The 18,749-nt window shown below is 39.4% G+C and overlaps 2 protein-coding genes across 2 annotated transcripts; both read left to right on the forward strand.

Annotated features, from left to right (window-relative positions):
• Positions 1-6,403: 6,403 nt before the first annotated feature.
• LOC131255252 (receptor-like protein 6) lies at positions 6,404-8,062 on the forward strand. Its single transcript, XM_058255944.1, has one exon. The coding sequence runs from the start codon at positions 6,404-6,406 to the stop codon at positions 8,060-8,062; it is 1,659 nt and encodes a 552-aa protein (XP_058111927.1).
• A 132-nt stretch (positions 8,063-8,194) lies between these two features.
• On the forward strand, positions 8,195-18,526 carry LOC131255253 (receptor like protein 27-like). Its single transcript, XM_058255945.1, has 4 exons — positions 8,195-9,584; positions 12,380-12,724; positions 17,969-18,079; positions 18,420-18,526. The coding sequence occupies exons 1-4, from the start codon at positions 8,195-8,197 to the stop codon at positions 18,524-18,526; spliced, it is 1,953 nt and encodes a 650-aa protein (XP_058111928.1).
• The last annotated feature ends 223 nt before the right edge of the window (positions 18,527-18,749 follow it).

Consider the following 18,749-nt stretch of genomic DNA (forward strand, 5'->3'; position numbering starts at 1 on the left):
CTTTCTCTTTCATCAAACAATTTCAATGTTGATGCGGACCTTGGCTTATTCCAAAACCTTAAGAACCTCTGGCTCTTGGATCTTTCATATAACAACTTCTCATACCATGATGGCAGAAGCAATTCAACATCCATGTCCTTCCCCCAGATTCAATTTTTGCTCTTAAGATCTTGTAACATTAGTAAATTTCCAGACATCCTAAGAAACCAAGAGAGTATTCACTATTTGGATCTTTCTAGCAATATAATCAATGGTGAAATACCCAACTGGATATGGAATGTTGGAAATCTAAGTTTGTATTATTTGAATCTTTCTCATAATGCTTTGGAGGGATTAGAGTTACCGTTTCCTCATCTTTCCTTAAGTTCGTTAGAATTTCTTAACTTGAGCTTTAACAAGCTAGAAGGCTCAATCCCGATCCCACCACCGTCCACCACTATCTATTCACTTGCAAGCAATCATTTTAGTGGAGAAGCTCCCTCACATATTTGCAATTGCACTTCCTTACAATTCCTCGATCTGTCCAACAACCGCTTCAATGGTTCGATTCCACTTTGCTTGGGTGAAATCACTGATGCCCTCGTTGTTTTAAATCTCAGAGGAAATGCATTTCATGGAACCTTAATTCAAACATTCAAAGAGGGTTGCAATCTAAAAACACTTGATCTCAATGGAAATCAATTGGAAGGGCAGGTGCCAAAGTCTTTGGCCAAGTGCAAGATGTTAGAGGTGTTAAACCTTGGAAATAATCAAATACATGACACCTTCCCTTTTTGGTTGGAAAATTTGTCTCAGTTGCGTGTTCTCATCCTGAGATCTAACAACTTTCATGGCAGTGTTGGACACCCGCTAAAAAATCTTATTTTTCCAATGTTACAAATCTTCGACCTATCTTTCAATAGCTTCACGGGAAGCTTGCCATCAAATATGTTCAGGAGCTGGAATGTAATGAAGGAGGACAAATCCCAACTTATGGTCCTTGGAAAAACGTTAAGCAGTGGGATGTACTATCAAGACAGAGTGACTGTAGTGTCCAAAGGGCTACAAATGGAAGTAGTAAAGATTCTTATTGCCTTCACCTCAATAGATCTTTCAAATAATGGCCCCACAAAGCTTTAAGAGTCACATGTGTAAATTACATGAGTCACTCATCAAAATAGCCACCATTTTTCCAGATGCTTTACCTTACAAGTCGTATAAATTATGGGATCGACTCATCAGAGTGGTTGTCATTTTTCCAAATGTCTTGTATTATAAGTCAGGTCAACAGAATAGTCACCATCGTGTAGATGCCTTGCCTCACAAGCAACAAGGCCGGTCTAACCAAATATTGACATGAAAACGAAAGACTGATAGAATTGATCGCCGGTCTCCACACTTTTAGGCAGGTGTGCCCATCTCATTATTAGGATGGGCCTATTCTTTAAGGCAATGCATTTGCATGGTCAGGATTGCCGGATCAGCAGCTCAATCTCTTTAACCATGGAAAGGTACTTACATTCATTAGCCACTTTATGGGCCCCGCTTTTATATTGACTTTTCAAGTTACTATTTTGGCCTGATGGTCATGAAAGAATTTTAAATTATTAACATATTAAACCACCCACCACCTCAAAAACTCTATTATCCTCCCCTCCACTATTGAGTCTTCAAGTTGCAAAGATGTCTTTTTCATCATTTAACCCAAGTCTGCTTTAAGTCGGTCATGATAGTGTGAATGCTATTAAGGTAAGGACCATATTAAAAGGTATCTAACATCCATTTATCATGTTGTGGGCTACTCTTTTTTCTTGTTGCACCGTATGTTTTGTGTTCACATTACCAATCATAAGGCTAGATAAGGAGGCTTGTGTTGAGTTGGCAGCCAAATCAAACTTCCACAACTTCTATCATAAATCCCCATTAGCTCTTTTAATTATTACCTCCTTTTGGGAAGAAAAAGATTGCACCAAGCACAATCAATGAAATGTATTAAGCAAAACATAGGCTAGAATTTTTAATCCACACCTAACCTCAACTCCTAAGGAGAAGCTTAGCTCCCATGAACAAAGAGGACTAGGCTTAAACTTATTATGTATTTGGGTTGTGGGGCCATGTTGGATCATATATCAAGCTTAATTATTGTATATAGTATGTGTTTGTAACCATGTCTTATGTAGAATATTATAACCACCATCTTAAATAGGTTATTGCTCAAATTAGACTCATCCAACAATCCTAACCATCTGATTCGTGCCTTCAAATGGACCACCGAAAGGAATCTTGTGTGTGACTTTGGATTGTTAAATTGACATGCTAACCCCCTAAATGTTGCTTCCAATTGGATTATTGACATTGTCCACAACATGTCCATCAATCCAACTATTAACATTAGTTAATCAAATTGGGTTTTGGTTATGTTCCCAAATGCGACCAAGTAATTGGATGGTCCAGATCAAGTGCATCTCTTATATGCTATAGAAAATATTGAATTTTCATGTGTGGTTCATTTACCATTAACTGTATTAGTTGAAAATAAGATTTATGTTTTGTTTTAATTCTGTCAAGAACACCTTTATTTGAGATGTCTACAATTGGGGCCTTCTAAAGTATGCCTCATGTGAGATGATCCTCTCCACCTTTTTTTGGTGTCTCTGTACAACTTCGGCTTAAAATCTATTGTGACCTGTCCCCACTACAAAGCAGGATGAGAACTCGAGGACGAGTTCTTTTGAAATGGAGGGGACTGATGTAAAGTGGGTCGTGGACAGTTTCATGGCCAAGATGGATCAGAAAAGGCCTAGTTGACGACAGAAGTGATCCGGACTGTTAGACCTTAAATCGGGCATATCTCACAATCCGAAATAAGTCATTCGACGTACCATATATGATTTTGGGGCAGGACAAGCTACTTTAGCCACCCAACCCATTACGCCAGGTTGCGCACACTGAATTTGCAAAATACACGATCGAATTCCCATTTTATTTTCGTTTTTACTATTTATAATAAGTTTTAGTTTCAGTATGACTCTTCATCCGTTGGGCTTTAGGAGTTGCACCCAACATGAAAAGTACTTAGAATAATTAGTAGAAAGTCGTGGTTTGGCTAAATAGGACACTTACTATTTTTGGCCGAAAACCTTGCGCACTAGTAGACATTACCACCGTCGATAAATAGTAAGTTTACTATTTATAGTGAGTTGTGAATTCTAGGAGTTTTAATTGGAGTTTGAATCAGAAACTTCTCCCATGTCTTAGCATCCCTATTTAAAGGGTTGTGAACTCGTTTATTTCATTCATCAATCAAATTACGAATTTTATAGAATTATTTCTATTTTCTTACTTTTTCCTCGTTGATTTAAAAAGTCTCTGTGAGGAGTTTAGAGAAGCTTTGTGGATTTAGAGTAGTTATCCTTGAGGAAGATGTAATCAACCTCATCACGTTCATCCCTGTGTCAACTAGCATAAATAAATTAACAGGGGGTTCGATGTGCATGACTTGCTACTCGTCAATCATTTGCCTCTCTTTTCACGTGTGGAATCCACATTTTGATAAATGGAGGTTTTTCCATGGTCACCATTTACACAGCTTTGTACACTAGAATGAATAAATTGATAAGGGGTCGACATGCATGATTTGCTATTTGTCAATCCTTTGCCTCTCTTTTCCTATAGGGGGTCTACATTTTGATAAATGATCTTTCACTGGTCACCATCTACATAGCTTTCTACACTATCTACCATGAATAAATCGATATAGGGTTCAATGTACATGACCTACTTCTTGTCTATACTTTTCCTTAGATGAAGATTTTTCCTTGGGCACCATCCGCACAGCTTCCTACTCTAGTATGAATAAGTTGAAACAGGGTTCAACATGCATGGCTCACTTGTCATCAATCCTCATTTGCTCTCTTTTAACGCTACATGCCTTTGGAAGAGTGGCTTTAAAGTCTATGCTCATGCTAGAGATGTCCTTTTCAATACTTGTCCTATGTGACCCTTTCTAAGGCTACTCACGCAAGTAGAACTATAGGTCCCATTATCCCTAGGTCGGCAAGATGTGATCCATTCATTCCATAAGCTTCACCGTGTAGAAACTGGAGTCTGGATTTTACATCAGATGGATCATGTGATGGAGTGTTTTTTTGTCTTGAAATAAAAAAGTGTAACCATACAGAGCCTTCTATGTAATCAGTTTCTCTCTTTTTCTTTTCTTTTTGTCATTATTATTATTATCTTATTCACATCATCTGCCATGCATTGTTGCAGCGAATACAAATGGGGTAACATTTTAAGATGGTAGAAGTGTTTGAGGCCCACATTTTGTCAAAATCCATCAAGTTTTATTTCAGTCGTACCTCTATACAGAAGTATATAGGATGAGATTGCCTATGTTACACTTGGGCTCGAGTCTTAGTCATCAAATAGCAACTGTAGGATTAAATCCAGATTTGAGATTAACCGTTTAAAGCGCGCAGTCGCTAAAATCAGTTAGTTTTAATATTTAAAGCTTTACAAAAGAACAAAAAAAAGAACTAGATTTCCCACATGGGTGTTGGTAAGATAGTGTCCCATATGTGGTGGTTCATCTCTACTTGCATCTTGGATGTGATCAGATCTAGTAGTGGGGTTTCACCACTTATGAGTTTCGAACCCAAGACCTCATGTTAAAACTCAAACTCCTGAGAGTTTACCACTCGCGCAAGCACTCAAAGTCTACCACTCGGACCTCATGTTGAATTAATATTTATACACAATCATTCATATTCATACACAATCATCAGCTCAACAAACTTATCTTAAGATGGCCCATCACATAAAAAAAGTGGGGAAAGTGATACCTACCAATAAAAAATTCTAAAGGTCACAAAAGTTATCAACTAAACTGATATTTGTGTTTACCCTTCTATCTTGCCAACGGTAATGCATTAACAGGTTGGATCTGAAATAAACATCATGGTGGACGTTAGAAAGGTTTCAACTGTGAGCATTACTCTACCAACTGTTTTCGGTAGTGGGGTCCACTCCAGCTTTGGATTCACCCCATTCTTTGAATCATGCCCTAAAATGATCTCTCTGAATGGATGGACGGTATGGATACAACACATACATCATTGTGTTGCTTACAAAACTTTGGCAACGTCACTTCAGCAGCGAGTCTTGGTACTCAGCCACAAAGTTGCATGTGCAAATATGAAACATGGTGTGAGATCTGAGCATTCAATGATGCTTAAACTTCTCCCTGTAGAATCAGACAACGTGAGGAGTGGCTTAGGTGAGACCCTAATCCACCGCGAGATGGGTGGGACTCGGGGCCTACTATGATGTGCGTGACTACATCCATGCCATCCATCGCTATTGAAATCTCATTTTAGGGCATGATTAAAAAATTTAAAAAAAAATGAAGCAAATCCAAATCTCAGGTGGACAGAGTGTTAATCGACTATTAAAAAAATTTTGCGGGACACAGAAGTTTTGGATCAAACTCATATTTGTAGGGTCTCTTCAACCAACCAGATCTTTGTGGCTTTATTAACAGGTTGGATGGGAAATAAAATACAAAGTAAATTGAAATTTATTCTTACATGGCTATTCATTTATTTTGCCATGATGTGTCTCACCTAAGGTGTGAATTTAGGTGGTTTCTATGCAAGAAGATTTAAACATTGGAGCACATCTGATGGAATTACCCTGCGTGCGTGAGAAAACAGGAACACGTGTGAGATTAGAGACGCTGTAATTGTGTTGATGCCTTGTTTCAAAAACTCGAGCGCATATTGTCCGTCCCCTTATTTCTTCTTTCTTCGCTGTACGATCATCTAAGATGTCTAACGTCAGATCTATGGCTGGGATGATATCAAAAGGCTGTACAAATTGAAAAAAATCTGGCACCTAAAGTAAAGTGCCCAAATAACCGATCTAGATGGCTGAAAAGGCCAAATCGATTGGTAAACATTGCCGGCCCCACCATCCACAGATTAGAGAATCTGAGCCGTAGATTGATGTAGACCAGTTATCTGGTTCACCGATTGTATGAGCCGTATTAGATAACATGGTTCAATCCATTAGAATTGGGAGGATGGTCTGGTTTCATCAGTGGTGGGGCCCATCGCAGAAGGTCCGGATCAATCCATGATGGACCGCAACTAAAAAAATAGCAAAACAGGAAATGAACAAAATTATGAAATAAAAAGCAAAACATAAAAAATAATAATAATAATAATAAAGGACGAAGGAAAAAAAAAATTTTAAAATAAAATACCTTAGCAACGGTACTGACTGCGTAATGAGTGGTCCTCATCTCTCACACATGTGCATCTTTTTATTGGGCAGAGAAGCGGAAACCCCCCTCCTCGCGCCTATATAATTCTTCCCCAGCTATTGTCTTCATAACCATCACAAATAATCCAAACCAAATCAAATGGATCGCCTCCCTCTCTCCTCTCTTACTAATAAATACTTTCCATTTTCAGTCTTCTTCTCCATTCTCCCTTCCTTATTTAGCTTTCTCTTATTCTCTTCCCTCCTTTTCTCTTCATCTTTTGTCTTTGCCAGTGTCAGTAACAGTAAGGCATTGTCAATGCAACACCAATGCATTGAAGACCACTTCTCTGCTTTGCTCCACTTGAAACAGGGCTTTTACTTCCTCAAGTACAACACCACTAGACTCTCCTCTTGGAATCCTGATAACAGGGATTGTTGCACTTGGGAAGGCATCACGTGCGATAGTGCCACTGGTCACGTGACCAATCTCGACCTCAGCGAGCTCAATATCTACGGTCGGATTGATTTTGTAAGCCTCTTTCGTCTTCAGAGCCTTCAGAAGCTCAACCTCGCTTCCAATGAATTCGATGGCTCTCCAATCCCATCTGGGTTTGAGCAGCTCACCAGTTTGATCCATCTCAACCTCTCTTCTTTGAATTTTTATGGCCAAATCCCGTTGGAAATCTCCCGCTTGACCACTTTGGTGTCCCTCGATCTATCTTACAATCAAATCCATGCTCTGAAACTCGAAAACCCGAACATTGGAGCATTCGTCCAAAATCTATCGAGTCTGAGAGAACTCCATCTCGATTCGGTAAGCATCTCAGCGCAGGGTAGCGAGTGGGGCCTGGCCTTATCCTCTGCACTCCCTTTTCTCCGCAAGTTGAGCTTGAGTGGCTGTGGTCTTTCAGGCCCCATCCATTCTTCCCTTTCCAAGCTCCATTTCTTATCTGAACTCTACCTCGGTGGAAACAATCTCTCTTCAGCCATACCCAAGAGTATTTTCATGCTACCAAACCTACAAACGCTGGATGTAGGATACAATCCACTTCTGACGGGTGAAATCCCTTCAAACAATACTCTCCGGGAGTTGTCCCTATCCGACACTGGATTTTGTAGCAACCTACGGGATTCATTCACTAATTCCAAACTGCTGACAATAATCCACCTTAGCCATTGCAAACTAGCCGGCCAATTTCCATCATGGCTTGTGAAGCTCGAGAAACTCATGTATTTGGATCTTTCATACAATGGTTTCAGCGGACCATTGCCATCATGGCTTGTGAAGCTCAAGAAACTCATGCATTTGGATCTTTCATACAATGGTTTCAGCGGACCATTGCCATCATGGCTTGTGAAGCTCGAGAAACTCATGCATTTGGATCTTTCATACAATGGTTTCAGTGGACCATTGCCATCATGGCTTGTGAAGCTCGAGAAACTCGGGCATTTAGATCTTTCAAACAATGGTTTCAGCGGATCATTGCCCTCATGGCTTGTGAAGGTGGACAAACTCGTGTTTTTGTATCTTTCATCCAATAATTTCAGCGGTCCAATCCCTTCTTCCTATGGCAACAAGTTTCAAAATCTTCAATGGCTCATCGTTGACAATAATTCACTTAGTGGGACCATCCCATCATCATTGTTTTCACTCCCATCGCTGAAAAGGTTGTATCTTCAAGATAACCAATTTAGTGGTCAACTTGGCGAGTTCAACAACCCATCCTCTTCTCTGCTAAAGTCAATCAACTTGGATAACAACAAGTTGGAGGGGCCTATTCCGATGTCCATCTTTGAACTCACAAAGCTTGAATAACTTTCTCTTTCATCAAACAATTTCAATGTTGATGCGGACCTTGGCTTATTCCAAAACCTTAAGAACCTCTGGCTCTTGGATCTTTCATATAACAACTTCTCATACCATGATGGCAGAAGCAATTCAACATCCATGTCCTTCCCCCAGATTCAATTTTTGCTCTTAAGATCTTGTAACATTAGTAAATTTCCAAACATCCTAAGAAACCAAGAGAGTATTCACTATTTGGATCTTTCTAGCAATATAATCAATGGTGAAATACCCAACTGGATATGGAATGTTGGAAATGTGAGTTTGTATTATTTGAATCTTTCTCATAATGCTTTGGAGGGATTAGAGTTACCGTTTCCTCATCTTTCCTTAAGTTCGTTAGAATTTCTTGACTTGAGCTTTAACAAGCTAGAAGGCTCAATCCCGATCCCACCACCGTCCACCACTATCTATTCACTTGCAAGCAATCATTTTAGTGGAGAAGCTCCCTCACATATTTGCAATTGCACTTCCTTACAATTCCTCGATCTGTCTAACAACCGCTTCAATGGTTCGATTCCACTTTGCTTGGGTGAAATCACTGATGCCCTCGTTGTTTTAAATCTCAGAGGAAATGCATTTCAGGGAACCTTAATTCAAACATTCAAAGAGGGTTGCAATCTAAAAACACTTGATCTCAATGGAAATCAATTGGAAGGGCAGGTGCCAAAGTCTTTGGCCAAGTGCAAGATGTTGGAGGTGTTAAACCTTGGAAATAATCAAATACATGACACCTTCCCTTTTTGGTTGGAAAATTTGTCTCAGTTGCGTGTTCTCATCCTGAGATCTAACAAATTTCATGGCAGTGTTGGACACCCGCTGAAAAATCTTATTTTTCCAATGTTACAAATCTTCGACCTATCTTTCAATAGCTTCACGGGAAGCTTGCCATCAAATATGTTCAGGAGCTGGAATGTAATGAAGGAGGACAAATCCCAACTTATGGTCCTTGGAAAAACGTTAAGCAGTGGGATGTACTATCAAGACAGAGTGACTGTAGTGTCGAAAGGGCTACAAATGGAAGTAGTAAAGATTCTTACTGCCTTCACCTCAATAGATCTTTCAAATAACGAATTTCACGGAGGTATTCTAGAATCAATTGGGGATCTAAAGTCATTGCTCGTCCTCAATATGTCCCACAACCATTTCACAGGCCGAATTCCAACATCATTTGGGAACATAAAGGCTCTTGAGTCATTAGATATATCACAGAACAATTTATCAGGTGAGATCCCGTTGCAGCTAAACAAGTTAACGTTCCTCGCAGTGTTGAACCTTTCGCATAATCTCCTTGTAGGAAGCATACCTAAAGGTCAACAATTCGATACATTCACAAATGAATCTTTTCTAGAAAACTTGGAATTATGTGGCCCTCCACTATCGAAGAAATGCAATGACATTGAGGCTTTACTACCACTGGCACAATCGGAAAGCAAATATGATTGGAAACTCATGGCAATTGGGTTTGGAGTTGGATACAGAGTAGGAATGGGTATTCTCTTTTGGACTCTAACACTTTGGAAAAAGGGACACACAGAATACAACAAATTTATTGATAAGATGCTTTTGTCGATTTTTCCTTCTGCTAGCATTTGATGTAACAAGTGGATAAGCAGGGGTTGTGGACTTTGTTGGTAGGCAAGGCTGGTTGAAGCTCTTCAGGGTGGGGTAGGCTTTTTCTTTTCTCATCTTGTGTTTTCTTATACTGATATTTGATAGGTGAGGCCCGTTTTCCTTTTGTGGAGCCCACCTGTTATCTTTGGATTGTACACCCTCTATTCATATATACAAAAATATATAGTGTTTAAAAAAATAAAAATAAATAAGAGAGAGAGAGAGAAGAGCAAAAGATCTCAAGGGATCTGTAGCAGCAGGGAAAAAAGATGATATTTATATTTTTATATGTAATGTATCCAATTATATATCGATGGTTATATATTTTATGTTTCTGGCTCTTCATTTAATTATACTTTTGTTTCTAATGATTCCAACTAGATGCTGATGGTTACATGCATGTTTCATGCTTCTGATTCTTTGTTTCATTAGTTCCAGTATGCTACTAAACATATAGCATTAATCATTCAACTTGGCTTACTTGGGCCATGATATCTACTTTCTTTAGCCATGGAAAGGTACTTACATTCATTAGCCACTTTATGGGCCCCACTTTTATATTGACTTTTCAAGTTACTATTTTGGCCCGATGGAAATGTAAGAATTTTAAATTATTAACATATTAATCCATCCACCACCTCATCACAACTGTAGTGGGGCCCACTGAATCGCTTAATCTGAATAATCCAACGGTCAGATCTGAACTTATGATCATGTGTGGCCCACTTGATAGGAGTCTTACATATTCTTGCAACCGTTCCTCTTCCCTCGACCTCCATTCTACTTTTGGCCTTCTTGACACCACCCTATCTTTCCACTCTATCGATTTTCTCTCGCTTGGACTTCCCAGTAGAACTGCATGTACAAAACTGGATGGAGAACTCCCATAAGCCTCACCAATGTAAACAATGTAAAAATGCTTCAGAAACTTCTTTGAGTTCAAGCCATGTGTTGTGCCTGGGTTTTGGATTAGGTTGTTTCTGGACCCTGGTTTTCACTGGCTCATTTAATGAGAGAAGACTCTAAGGAGGTAATTGGCCTGGGTGATTTACAATTGACTAACACCTTTGATGAAAGATACACATCAAAGTGTCTCCATGCACAAACCTATAGTTGGTATCCAATTCCCCTTGTTTCCTGAGATGTGGTCCACTTGAGTTAAGGATCTTGTTGGTTTTTCTTCAGGGGACCCAAGTCCAGCACATAACCTGATGGACAGAGTGGATGTTACATATATGTAACATTATGGCCCCACATAGCTTTAAGAGTCACACGTGTAAATTACAGGAGCTACTCATCAAAGTAGCCACCATTTTTCCAGATGCTTTGCCTTCCAAGTCGTGTAAATTACAGGAGCCACTCATCAGAGTAGTCACCATTTTTCCAGATGCCTTGTATTACAAGTCAGGTCAACAGAATAGTCACCATCTTGTAGATGGCTTGCCTCACAAGCAACAATTTCGATCTAACCAGATATTGAGATGAAAATGAAAGACTGATAGAATTGATTGCCGGTCTCCACACTTTTAACCAGGTGTGCCCATCTCATTATTAGATGATGGGCCTGATTCTTTAAGGGCCTGCTTGGGGAGCTGTATTAGGTGGGATTTATAAGGTGGATGGAATTGCAAAAGTTACAATAAATGCATGTGTAAGGTATTGTCGGTTTATCCCATATTTTCTAATACCATGTTTGGAATGTATGCATTAAAAAATAAATTCTAGGATTTACTTTCAAATTGCATTTGGATTGAATGTGGATGTAGCAAAAATCCATCATCCATGGGATTAGGAATCTCATCTCACACTTTCCAACACAAGGCTCATTTTCCAAAGCCTATAAAGTTAATTTTAATCCCATCTCACATTCCTTCCAAACATGTCATCCCGAATTTCAATGTAGGATTAGTAATGCAATCCCATTTAATACAACTTAATACCACTGTCCAAACACTCTACATCCAGAGAAATCAAAAGAGGATTTACCATTTGGTTCTTTCCAACAACAGAATCAATGGTGAAATACCCAATTGGATACGGAATGTTGGAAATGAGAGTTTGTCTTATTTGAATCTTTCTCATAATGCTTTGGAGGGATTAGAGTTACCGTTTCCTTATCTTTCCTTACATTCGTTGGCATTTCTTGACTTGAGCTTTAACAAGCTAGAAGGCTCAATCCCGATCCCACCACCGTCCACCACATTCTATTCACTTGCAAGCAATCATTTAATGGAGAAATTCCCTCGCATATTTGCAATTGCACTTCCTTACAATTCCTCGATCTGTCTGACAACCGCTTCAGTGGTTCGATTCCACTTTGCTTGGGTGAAATCAGTGATGCCCTCACTGTTTTAAATCTCGGAGGAAATGCATTTCATGGAATCTTGATTCAAACATTTAAAGAGGGTTGCAATATAAAAACACTTAATCTCAATGGAAATCAATTGGAATGGCAGGTGCCAAAGTCTTTGGCCAAGTGCAAGATGTTGGAAGTGTTAAACCTTGGAAACAATCAAATACATAACACCTTCCCTTTTTGGTTGGAAAATTTGTCTCAATTGTGTGTTCTCATCCTGAGATCCAACAAATTTCATGGCAGCGTTGGACACCTGCTAAAAAATCTTACTTTTCCAATGTTACAAATCTTCAACCTATCTTCTAATAGCTTCACAGGAAGCTTGCCATCAAATATGTTCAGGAGCTGTAAGGTAATGAAGGAGGACAAATCTCAGCTTATGGTCCTTGGAAAAAGGTTAAACAGTGGGTTGTACTATCAAGACAAAGTGACTTTAGTCTGGAAAGGGCTACAAATGGAAGTGGTAAAGATCCTTACTGCATTCACCTCAATAGATCTTTCAAATAACAAATTTCACAGAGGTATTCCAGAATCAATTGGGGATCTAAAGTCATTGCTCGTGCTCAATATGTCCCACAACCATTTCACAGGACAAATTCCAACATCATTTGGGAACATAAAGGCTCTTGAGTCATTAGATATATCACAGAATAATTTGTCAGGTGAGATCCCATTGCAGCTAAACAAGTTAAAGTTCCTCGCAATGTTGAACCTTTCGCACAACCTCCTTGTAGGAAGCATACCTAAAGGTCAACAATTCAATACATTCACAAATGAATCTTGTTGAGGGTCAAATATTGCATATTAGACCCCAGTTATTACCTGGATCTACAGCATTAATACTGTTTAATGGCTGATTTAATCGTGTTTGTGATGCAGAGTGTACTTACGAGCTTAGACTGAAAAAAAGGATGATAAAGCATAAATTTAACGTGCTGATGATACCAAGGGCAAGGGACGGACTCCAGGGGACCAAGATCAACGGAATTTCATACCAGGGGTACGCGAAAATTGAGAAACTGAAGCTCAAGCGGCCTGAAAGTCATCCAAAATGCAAGATCACTGGGTTTCCATCATCTTTTTGGCTCAAAAATTCATACATGGCTTGAGGGCCATAAGTTAACCGTACACGTAAAATTTCAGCCATTGGATGCCTCTGGAAGTGGCACAACTGACAAATCAGTCACCAAAATAGTGATATGGGGCCCACCTGGTCTCTGGATACGCTTCAGTTTTGGACTCAACGTCTTAAATTAAAAGGGGAAGAAGATGGACGGAGAGGATTATACAGATACGTCACGAGTGGACCCCATTGACATCGCTAGTGCACAAGTGCACTCGATGTGCACTGAATCGAGACAATCGGTCAGCGCCGCTGACCCGATCCATCTCGCACATGAAGACAACAGACGGACGCTGTCCATCCATTTTTGTGTAGTGGGCCCCACCCATCACCCGTATCAACGATCTGGACCGTCCATTCGTCCCGTGGGGCGGAAAAATCTCATTCCTAGGTGGCATAATTTCAAAATATTGCGTAGATCGGTTTTTCATTGTTCAAACGCAATTCGGACAGCGGTCTAAAAAGCTCAGTATGCCACACCAAATCCAGTCAAAAACTATCCATTTTCATCTAATTTTTCGAGCTGAATACAATGAACGGGGTGGATTCTTCCAAAAACATCTCTATGGGGCCCACCGAACATGTCAGCGTGCTCTGTTTTTCATAGGCCCTGCGTTCGTGAAAACCGAACGCTGTGGGCCGTTCTATGATCAAGGGCACGGTCAGATCCATGATCCGGACCGCCCACACGCTCGATCAGGTGGTCCTGACCCCAGCCATGAAGTCAGAATGGAAGATGGGATGACCACCATCCTGAAAATTCAAACCAAACACAATGAGTTTGCGTTTTCCGCTGGCTGCTGCGTAACTTACTGACTGCGTAAGCCCCAGCCGACCCCGCTGCTGCGTAAGACTTCCGCATAGAGTGCAGAAACTCTGCTCCGACTACAATTCTATAAAGGGGGAGAGAGAGAAAGTGTAAAGGATCATCAACCGGGATACAAATCTTGGACGGCTGCACAAGAGAAAGAGATAGATAGAGTTTTTATTATTTAGTTTTTAGTACTTATGTTTCTGTTTAAAATAATTAGCCAGATCATGTCGGGCTAAACCTCTTAGCTAGGGCTAAGAGGTGAAGCATGTGACATGATGGGAGAGATTTTGCTTGTGCCTTTTTTTTAGATTGACTAATGTTGATTTTAGTTCAATTAAAAGGAATACTTTCAGTTTTTTTTAGTTTGTTGTGACTGGAATTACAATGGATCTGCGATGGCTTTGAGTGTTTCTTCCTCCTTTTGATGTTTATGACGTCAGGAAGCCCTGTTGTTCACCATCGTCTCATGGGCATGGTTGGATGACGGTACCCTTCCTAACATTCATGCATTGTTGATTGGTTGGTAATTAGTTTAATTCTGTTGTTTGTTTTGTCTCCTGGGCATGGTTTGGTAATGGAATTCATTCTAATTCATATACTTTTCAGCTCGTGAAAACTAGATCAAGTAAGTTCAGTTTAATTTTCATAATTCTTGATGCAGGCATAAGATCTCCCTGATCTCTACAAGTGAATCCTCTGAATCCCTAGTTCCCTACCTCTGAATTCTACATATTTTAGTTTACTATTTCATCATTATTCCCCAAATTCATTCGATTTAAATTGCATCTTACTCTAGTTTTAGTTCTATTTAGTTTCAGATTATGATGTCCCTTGGGATTCGACCTCGGTCTCACCAAGTTTATTACTACATCACAACCCTATACTTGGGGAGTGAAGAAATCTTTTCTAGAAAACTTGGAATTATGTGGCCCTCCACTATCGAAGAAATGCAAAGACATTGAGGCTTTACTACCACTGGCACAATCAGAAAGCAAATATGATTGGGAACTCATGCCAATTGGGTTTGGAGTTGGATATGGAGCAGGAATGGGTGTTCTCTTTTGGATTCTAACGATTCGGACAAAGGGACATAGAGAATACAATAAATTTATTGATAAGATGCTTTTGTCGATTTTTTCCTTCTGCTAGCATTTGATGTAACGAGTGGAGAAGCAGGGGCTGTGGACTTTGTTGGTAGGAGAGGCTGGTTGTAGCTCTTCAGGGTGGGGTGGGCTTTTTCTTTTCTTATCTTGTGTTTTCTTATACTGATATTTGATAGGTGAGGCCCGTTTTCCTATTGTGGAGCCCACCTGTTATCTATGGATTGTACACCCTCTAGTCATATATATATACAAAAATAGATTGTTTAAAAAAATAAAAATAAATAAGAGAGAGAGAGAGAGAGAGATGGAGCCAGGAGAAGAGCAAAAGATCTCAAGGGATCTGAAGCAGCAGGGAAAAGCGATGATATTTATACTTTTATATGTAATGTATCCAACTATATATTGATGGTTATATATTTTATGTTTTTGGCTCTTCATTTAATTATACTTTTGTTTCTAATGATTCCAATGAGATGTTGATGGTTACATGTTTCATGCTTCTTTTCTTTGTTTCATTAGTTCCAATATGCTACTAAACATATGGCATTAATCATTCAACTTGGCTTACTTGGGCCTTATGTTGGCACTATGGTCATCCACTGACCCAGACCATTTTCTCTAAGAGTAGATGGAGTATTATCGGAACTTTGTAGTTAGTTGTGATCATGGCCTCGGCATTGCCAGGTTGATCTAGAATTGAAATCTTTGGGTAAGAAGTAAAACTTTAAAAACCGTCTTCATGTGCATTGATTTTCATGCCACACCAGCATGCTTCTTCAATTCAAGGAAACCCTCTCATCAATCATTTGAGCCAAATATATATTGAGTTGGGGATGCATCCAAAACACAGCCTTAAAGCATAGTTTTTAAAAACTCCATCTTGCTCGATGTCCAACTGGATTGGGTTGACTTGAAAACTCGAATCAACCTGACTCAATATTCAATTATTATAAATTTGAGCCATTAGGAAGATCAATGGATCTTTAAAATAAATAAAACTTGTATAAGTAATATAGAACCAAAAAAAAAAACAAATCAACAACATTACATTGACTCACATGTAACAGTCGTTGCCTCCTAGTTGACATCGAGAGTTTGAATCTTACCTCCAAGTTTATAGTTTTTAGTAAAATCCATCAGACATAAAGAAGCGAGTGACTCAGTTCGTGTTGTATCTAGTCAACCGAGCGATCAAATCAACACAACAAGTCTGTTCGAATCCAAGCATAATCAAGCCGATATCAAGTTGCCCAGTGACTCAGCTCAAAATCCTGCAAAAGAGAGTTGAGTACTCAGCTGAGTTTCGAGTGACTTATTTCAAATCTTGTTGAATCGAGTTGATTTGGGTAAGTTTCCAGTCGAGCCCAACAGTGTTAGATCTATGCTTTAAAATAGTCAATCAATCATATTGGTAAGCAAATAGCTCTTAGAAGGGAAATGTTGCAAGATGAGAGATGCTTATTTTTAGATGTCGTTTTGTATTAAGATAATATTACAACAGTTGTTCATCAATTAGGAATTGCAAAGTTTGTCCAAGATTTATTGCAAAATGATGCTGTAAGAAGCTTGGTGTACGAACAAAGACATATAATATTGGTGTTTTTGAATGAACCCAAATTGCAAGCAGAGCTAATATAGAAAGGTGGCTTTCTCAGGTCTTCCAAATGCAATCGTTGGCCTGCTAACAAAATCATACACATAAATTACCAATAAAAACTAGGTTAGAACCATCTATCATGGAAAACAAATGCATGTCTTTGTAAGTTAAATCACTATACAAAGTAGATGGGGCCATGCATGCCAGCCCATTCAATGTCTATTTCACATGAAATTACAATCACATCACCGTAGTCTCATATAATCCGCCTTCTCATTTTTAACATTCATCATTGGCAGAGGTTCAAAACATCGTCATTTGATGCATGCATGCCCGATGCCAGCATCTCTTCTTACATTATCGACCTTCGTATGATGTTGAATTCCATCATAATTCATGCATTGGGATGTATTCGGGATACGAATCCATCAAAATAAGAGTAATTGAGTCATATTGAGTCATCTTTTCTGTAACATGCCACTTTTAAATTAGACATTAGAATCAAGAATTACTGGAAGCCCCTTCATGAAGATCACCTGGCACAAAAATCAATGGTACGACTCAACATACAGATGTGGCCCACCAAGTGAGGGGATCAGCCTGATATTCAAAAATTCAAAAAGGATGATCTTCATTGTGAGGTTCATCATTACCATGATACTATATTTCTACACAAGTGGCATGTTGACTAGAAAATTGGCATCACACCATAGATTATGGCACAATTGCCTGTAGGTGATTAGCTTCCTAAAAATAATACTTCCACATTCAAAGTATGGAATTCCTTTGAAGTGAATTCACCTTCATTTTTTTGTCTTTAAGACTTTCAATTTCTATCATGTCTACTTCTCAACAATTATCTTTCATACTTTGAATGTGATTAATACATTAGATTATTTTTCAGAAAATAAACCTATACCTTCCTGGAGTAGTCATATATGAATGAGACAAAAACAATGACTCCCCTGTAGAAACAACAGATAATGGGCCCATGAGTTTGTGGCTGAGTATAGCACTCATCCCCAAGCCGAGGAGATCTATGAGAAATGGGAGGAGTTGCTAGAACAGTTGAAGCTAAGAGGCTATGTTCCCGACACTTTGGTGGTCTTGCTCGACATGGATGAGAATGAAAAGGAGCATGTTCTATATTGGCATAGCGAGAAATTAGCAGTCGTTTTCACACAAATGAACATGCCCCCAAAATCATGAAGAACCTTTAGGTCTGCAGCGATTGCCATGCCGCTTTGAAATTGATATCCAATATTGCAGATTGGCAGTTAGTCGTCCGTGACTGGAATCGGTTCTCCATTGTTTCAAGGATGGTTTGTGTTCTTGTAGAGGTTATTGGTAGCATTTCAAATTTTCAAATTGCAAATGAAGGTATTCTTATGAATAAGAGCCTCACTTCAAATCCACACATACGGGGACGAAATGATCTTTGCCAATAAAGCACCTGTGTGTATCCATCATCACCGTCCAACTCACGAGCTGCCTCTCCGAAGGGCGCAGTCCAAACATCGCACCAATTGCAATGATGGTCATGAAAATATGAGCACAGAAGGCACGAAAGTTCAACTAATGCTGTTTGGGGGCTTACAGTGACCATGGATTGGATGGTTCAGATCTATGGGCATGTGCAATAATCAAATGGTGGAGATAATCCATGTCAGCCTGGCCAGGTTCTTTGAGTAGAGCAGAATTGTTGGCTTATAAAAACTAGGACAGATCTTTGCCAGTCAGATGGCCAGGCCTTTGGTGGTGGAAGGCGACTCTGGTAATGTGAAGCATGCCCCAAAAAACTCTGCTCAGGCAATCTCGACCATCTGATTGGCGGCCATCAAATGGACGACCAATATTGCCACCCCAAATGCTCCACTTCCAAATCTTGATCGCGGAAATTGCATAACCGACGCATTCATCTGTATCGCAACAATATCCAACCAAATTAGGATTTGGAAGACATCAAACACCATACTGGTATAAGAGAGCCTGATGCCCGGTTCCTTTCATTTCAATTCTCATTGAAGAAGAATTATATGATTCTTTAGGC

The sequence above is a fragment of the Magnolia sinica genome, chromosome 9 (genome assembly GCF_029962835.1).
Source record: "Magnolia sinica isolate HGM2019 chromosome 9, MsV1, whole genome shotgun sequence".
Lineage (NCBI taxonomy): Eukaryota > Viridiplantae > Streptophyta > Magnoliopsida > Magnoliales > Magnoliaceae > Magnolia > Magnolia sinica.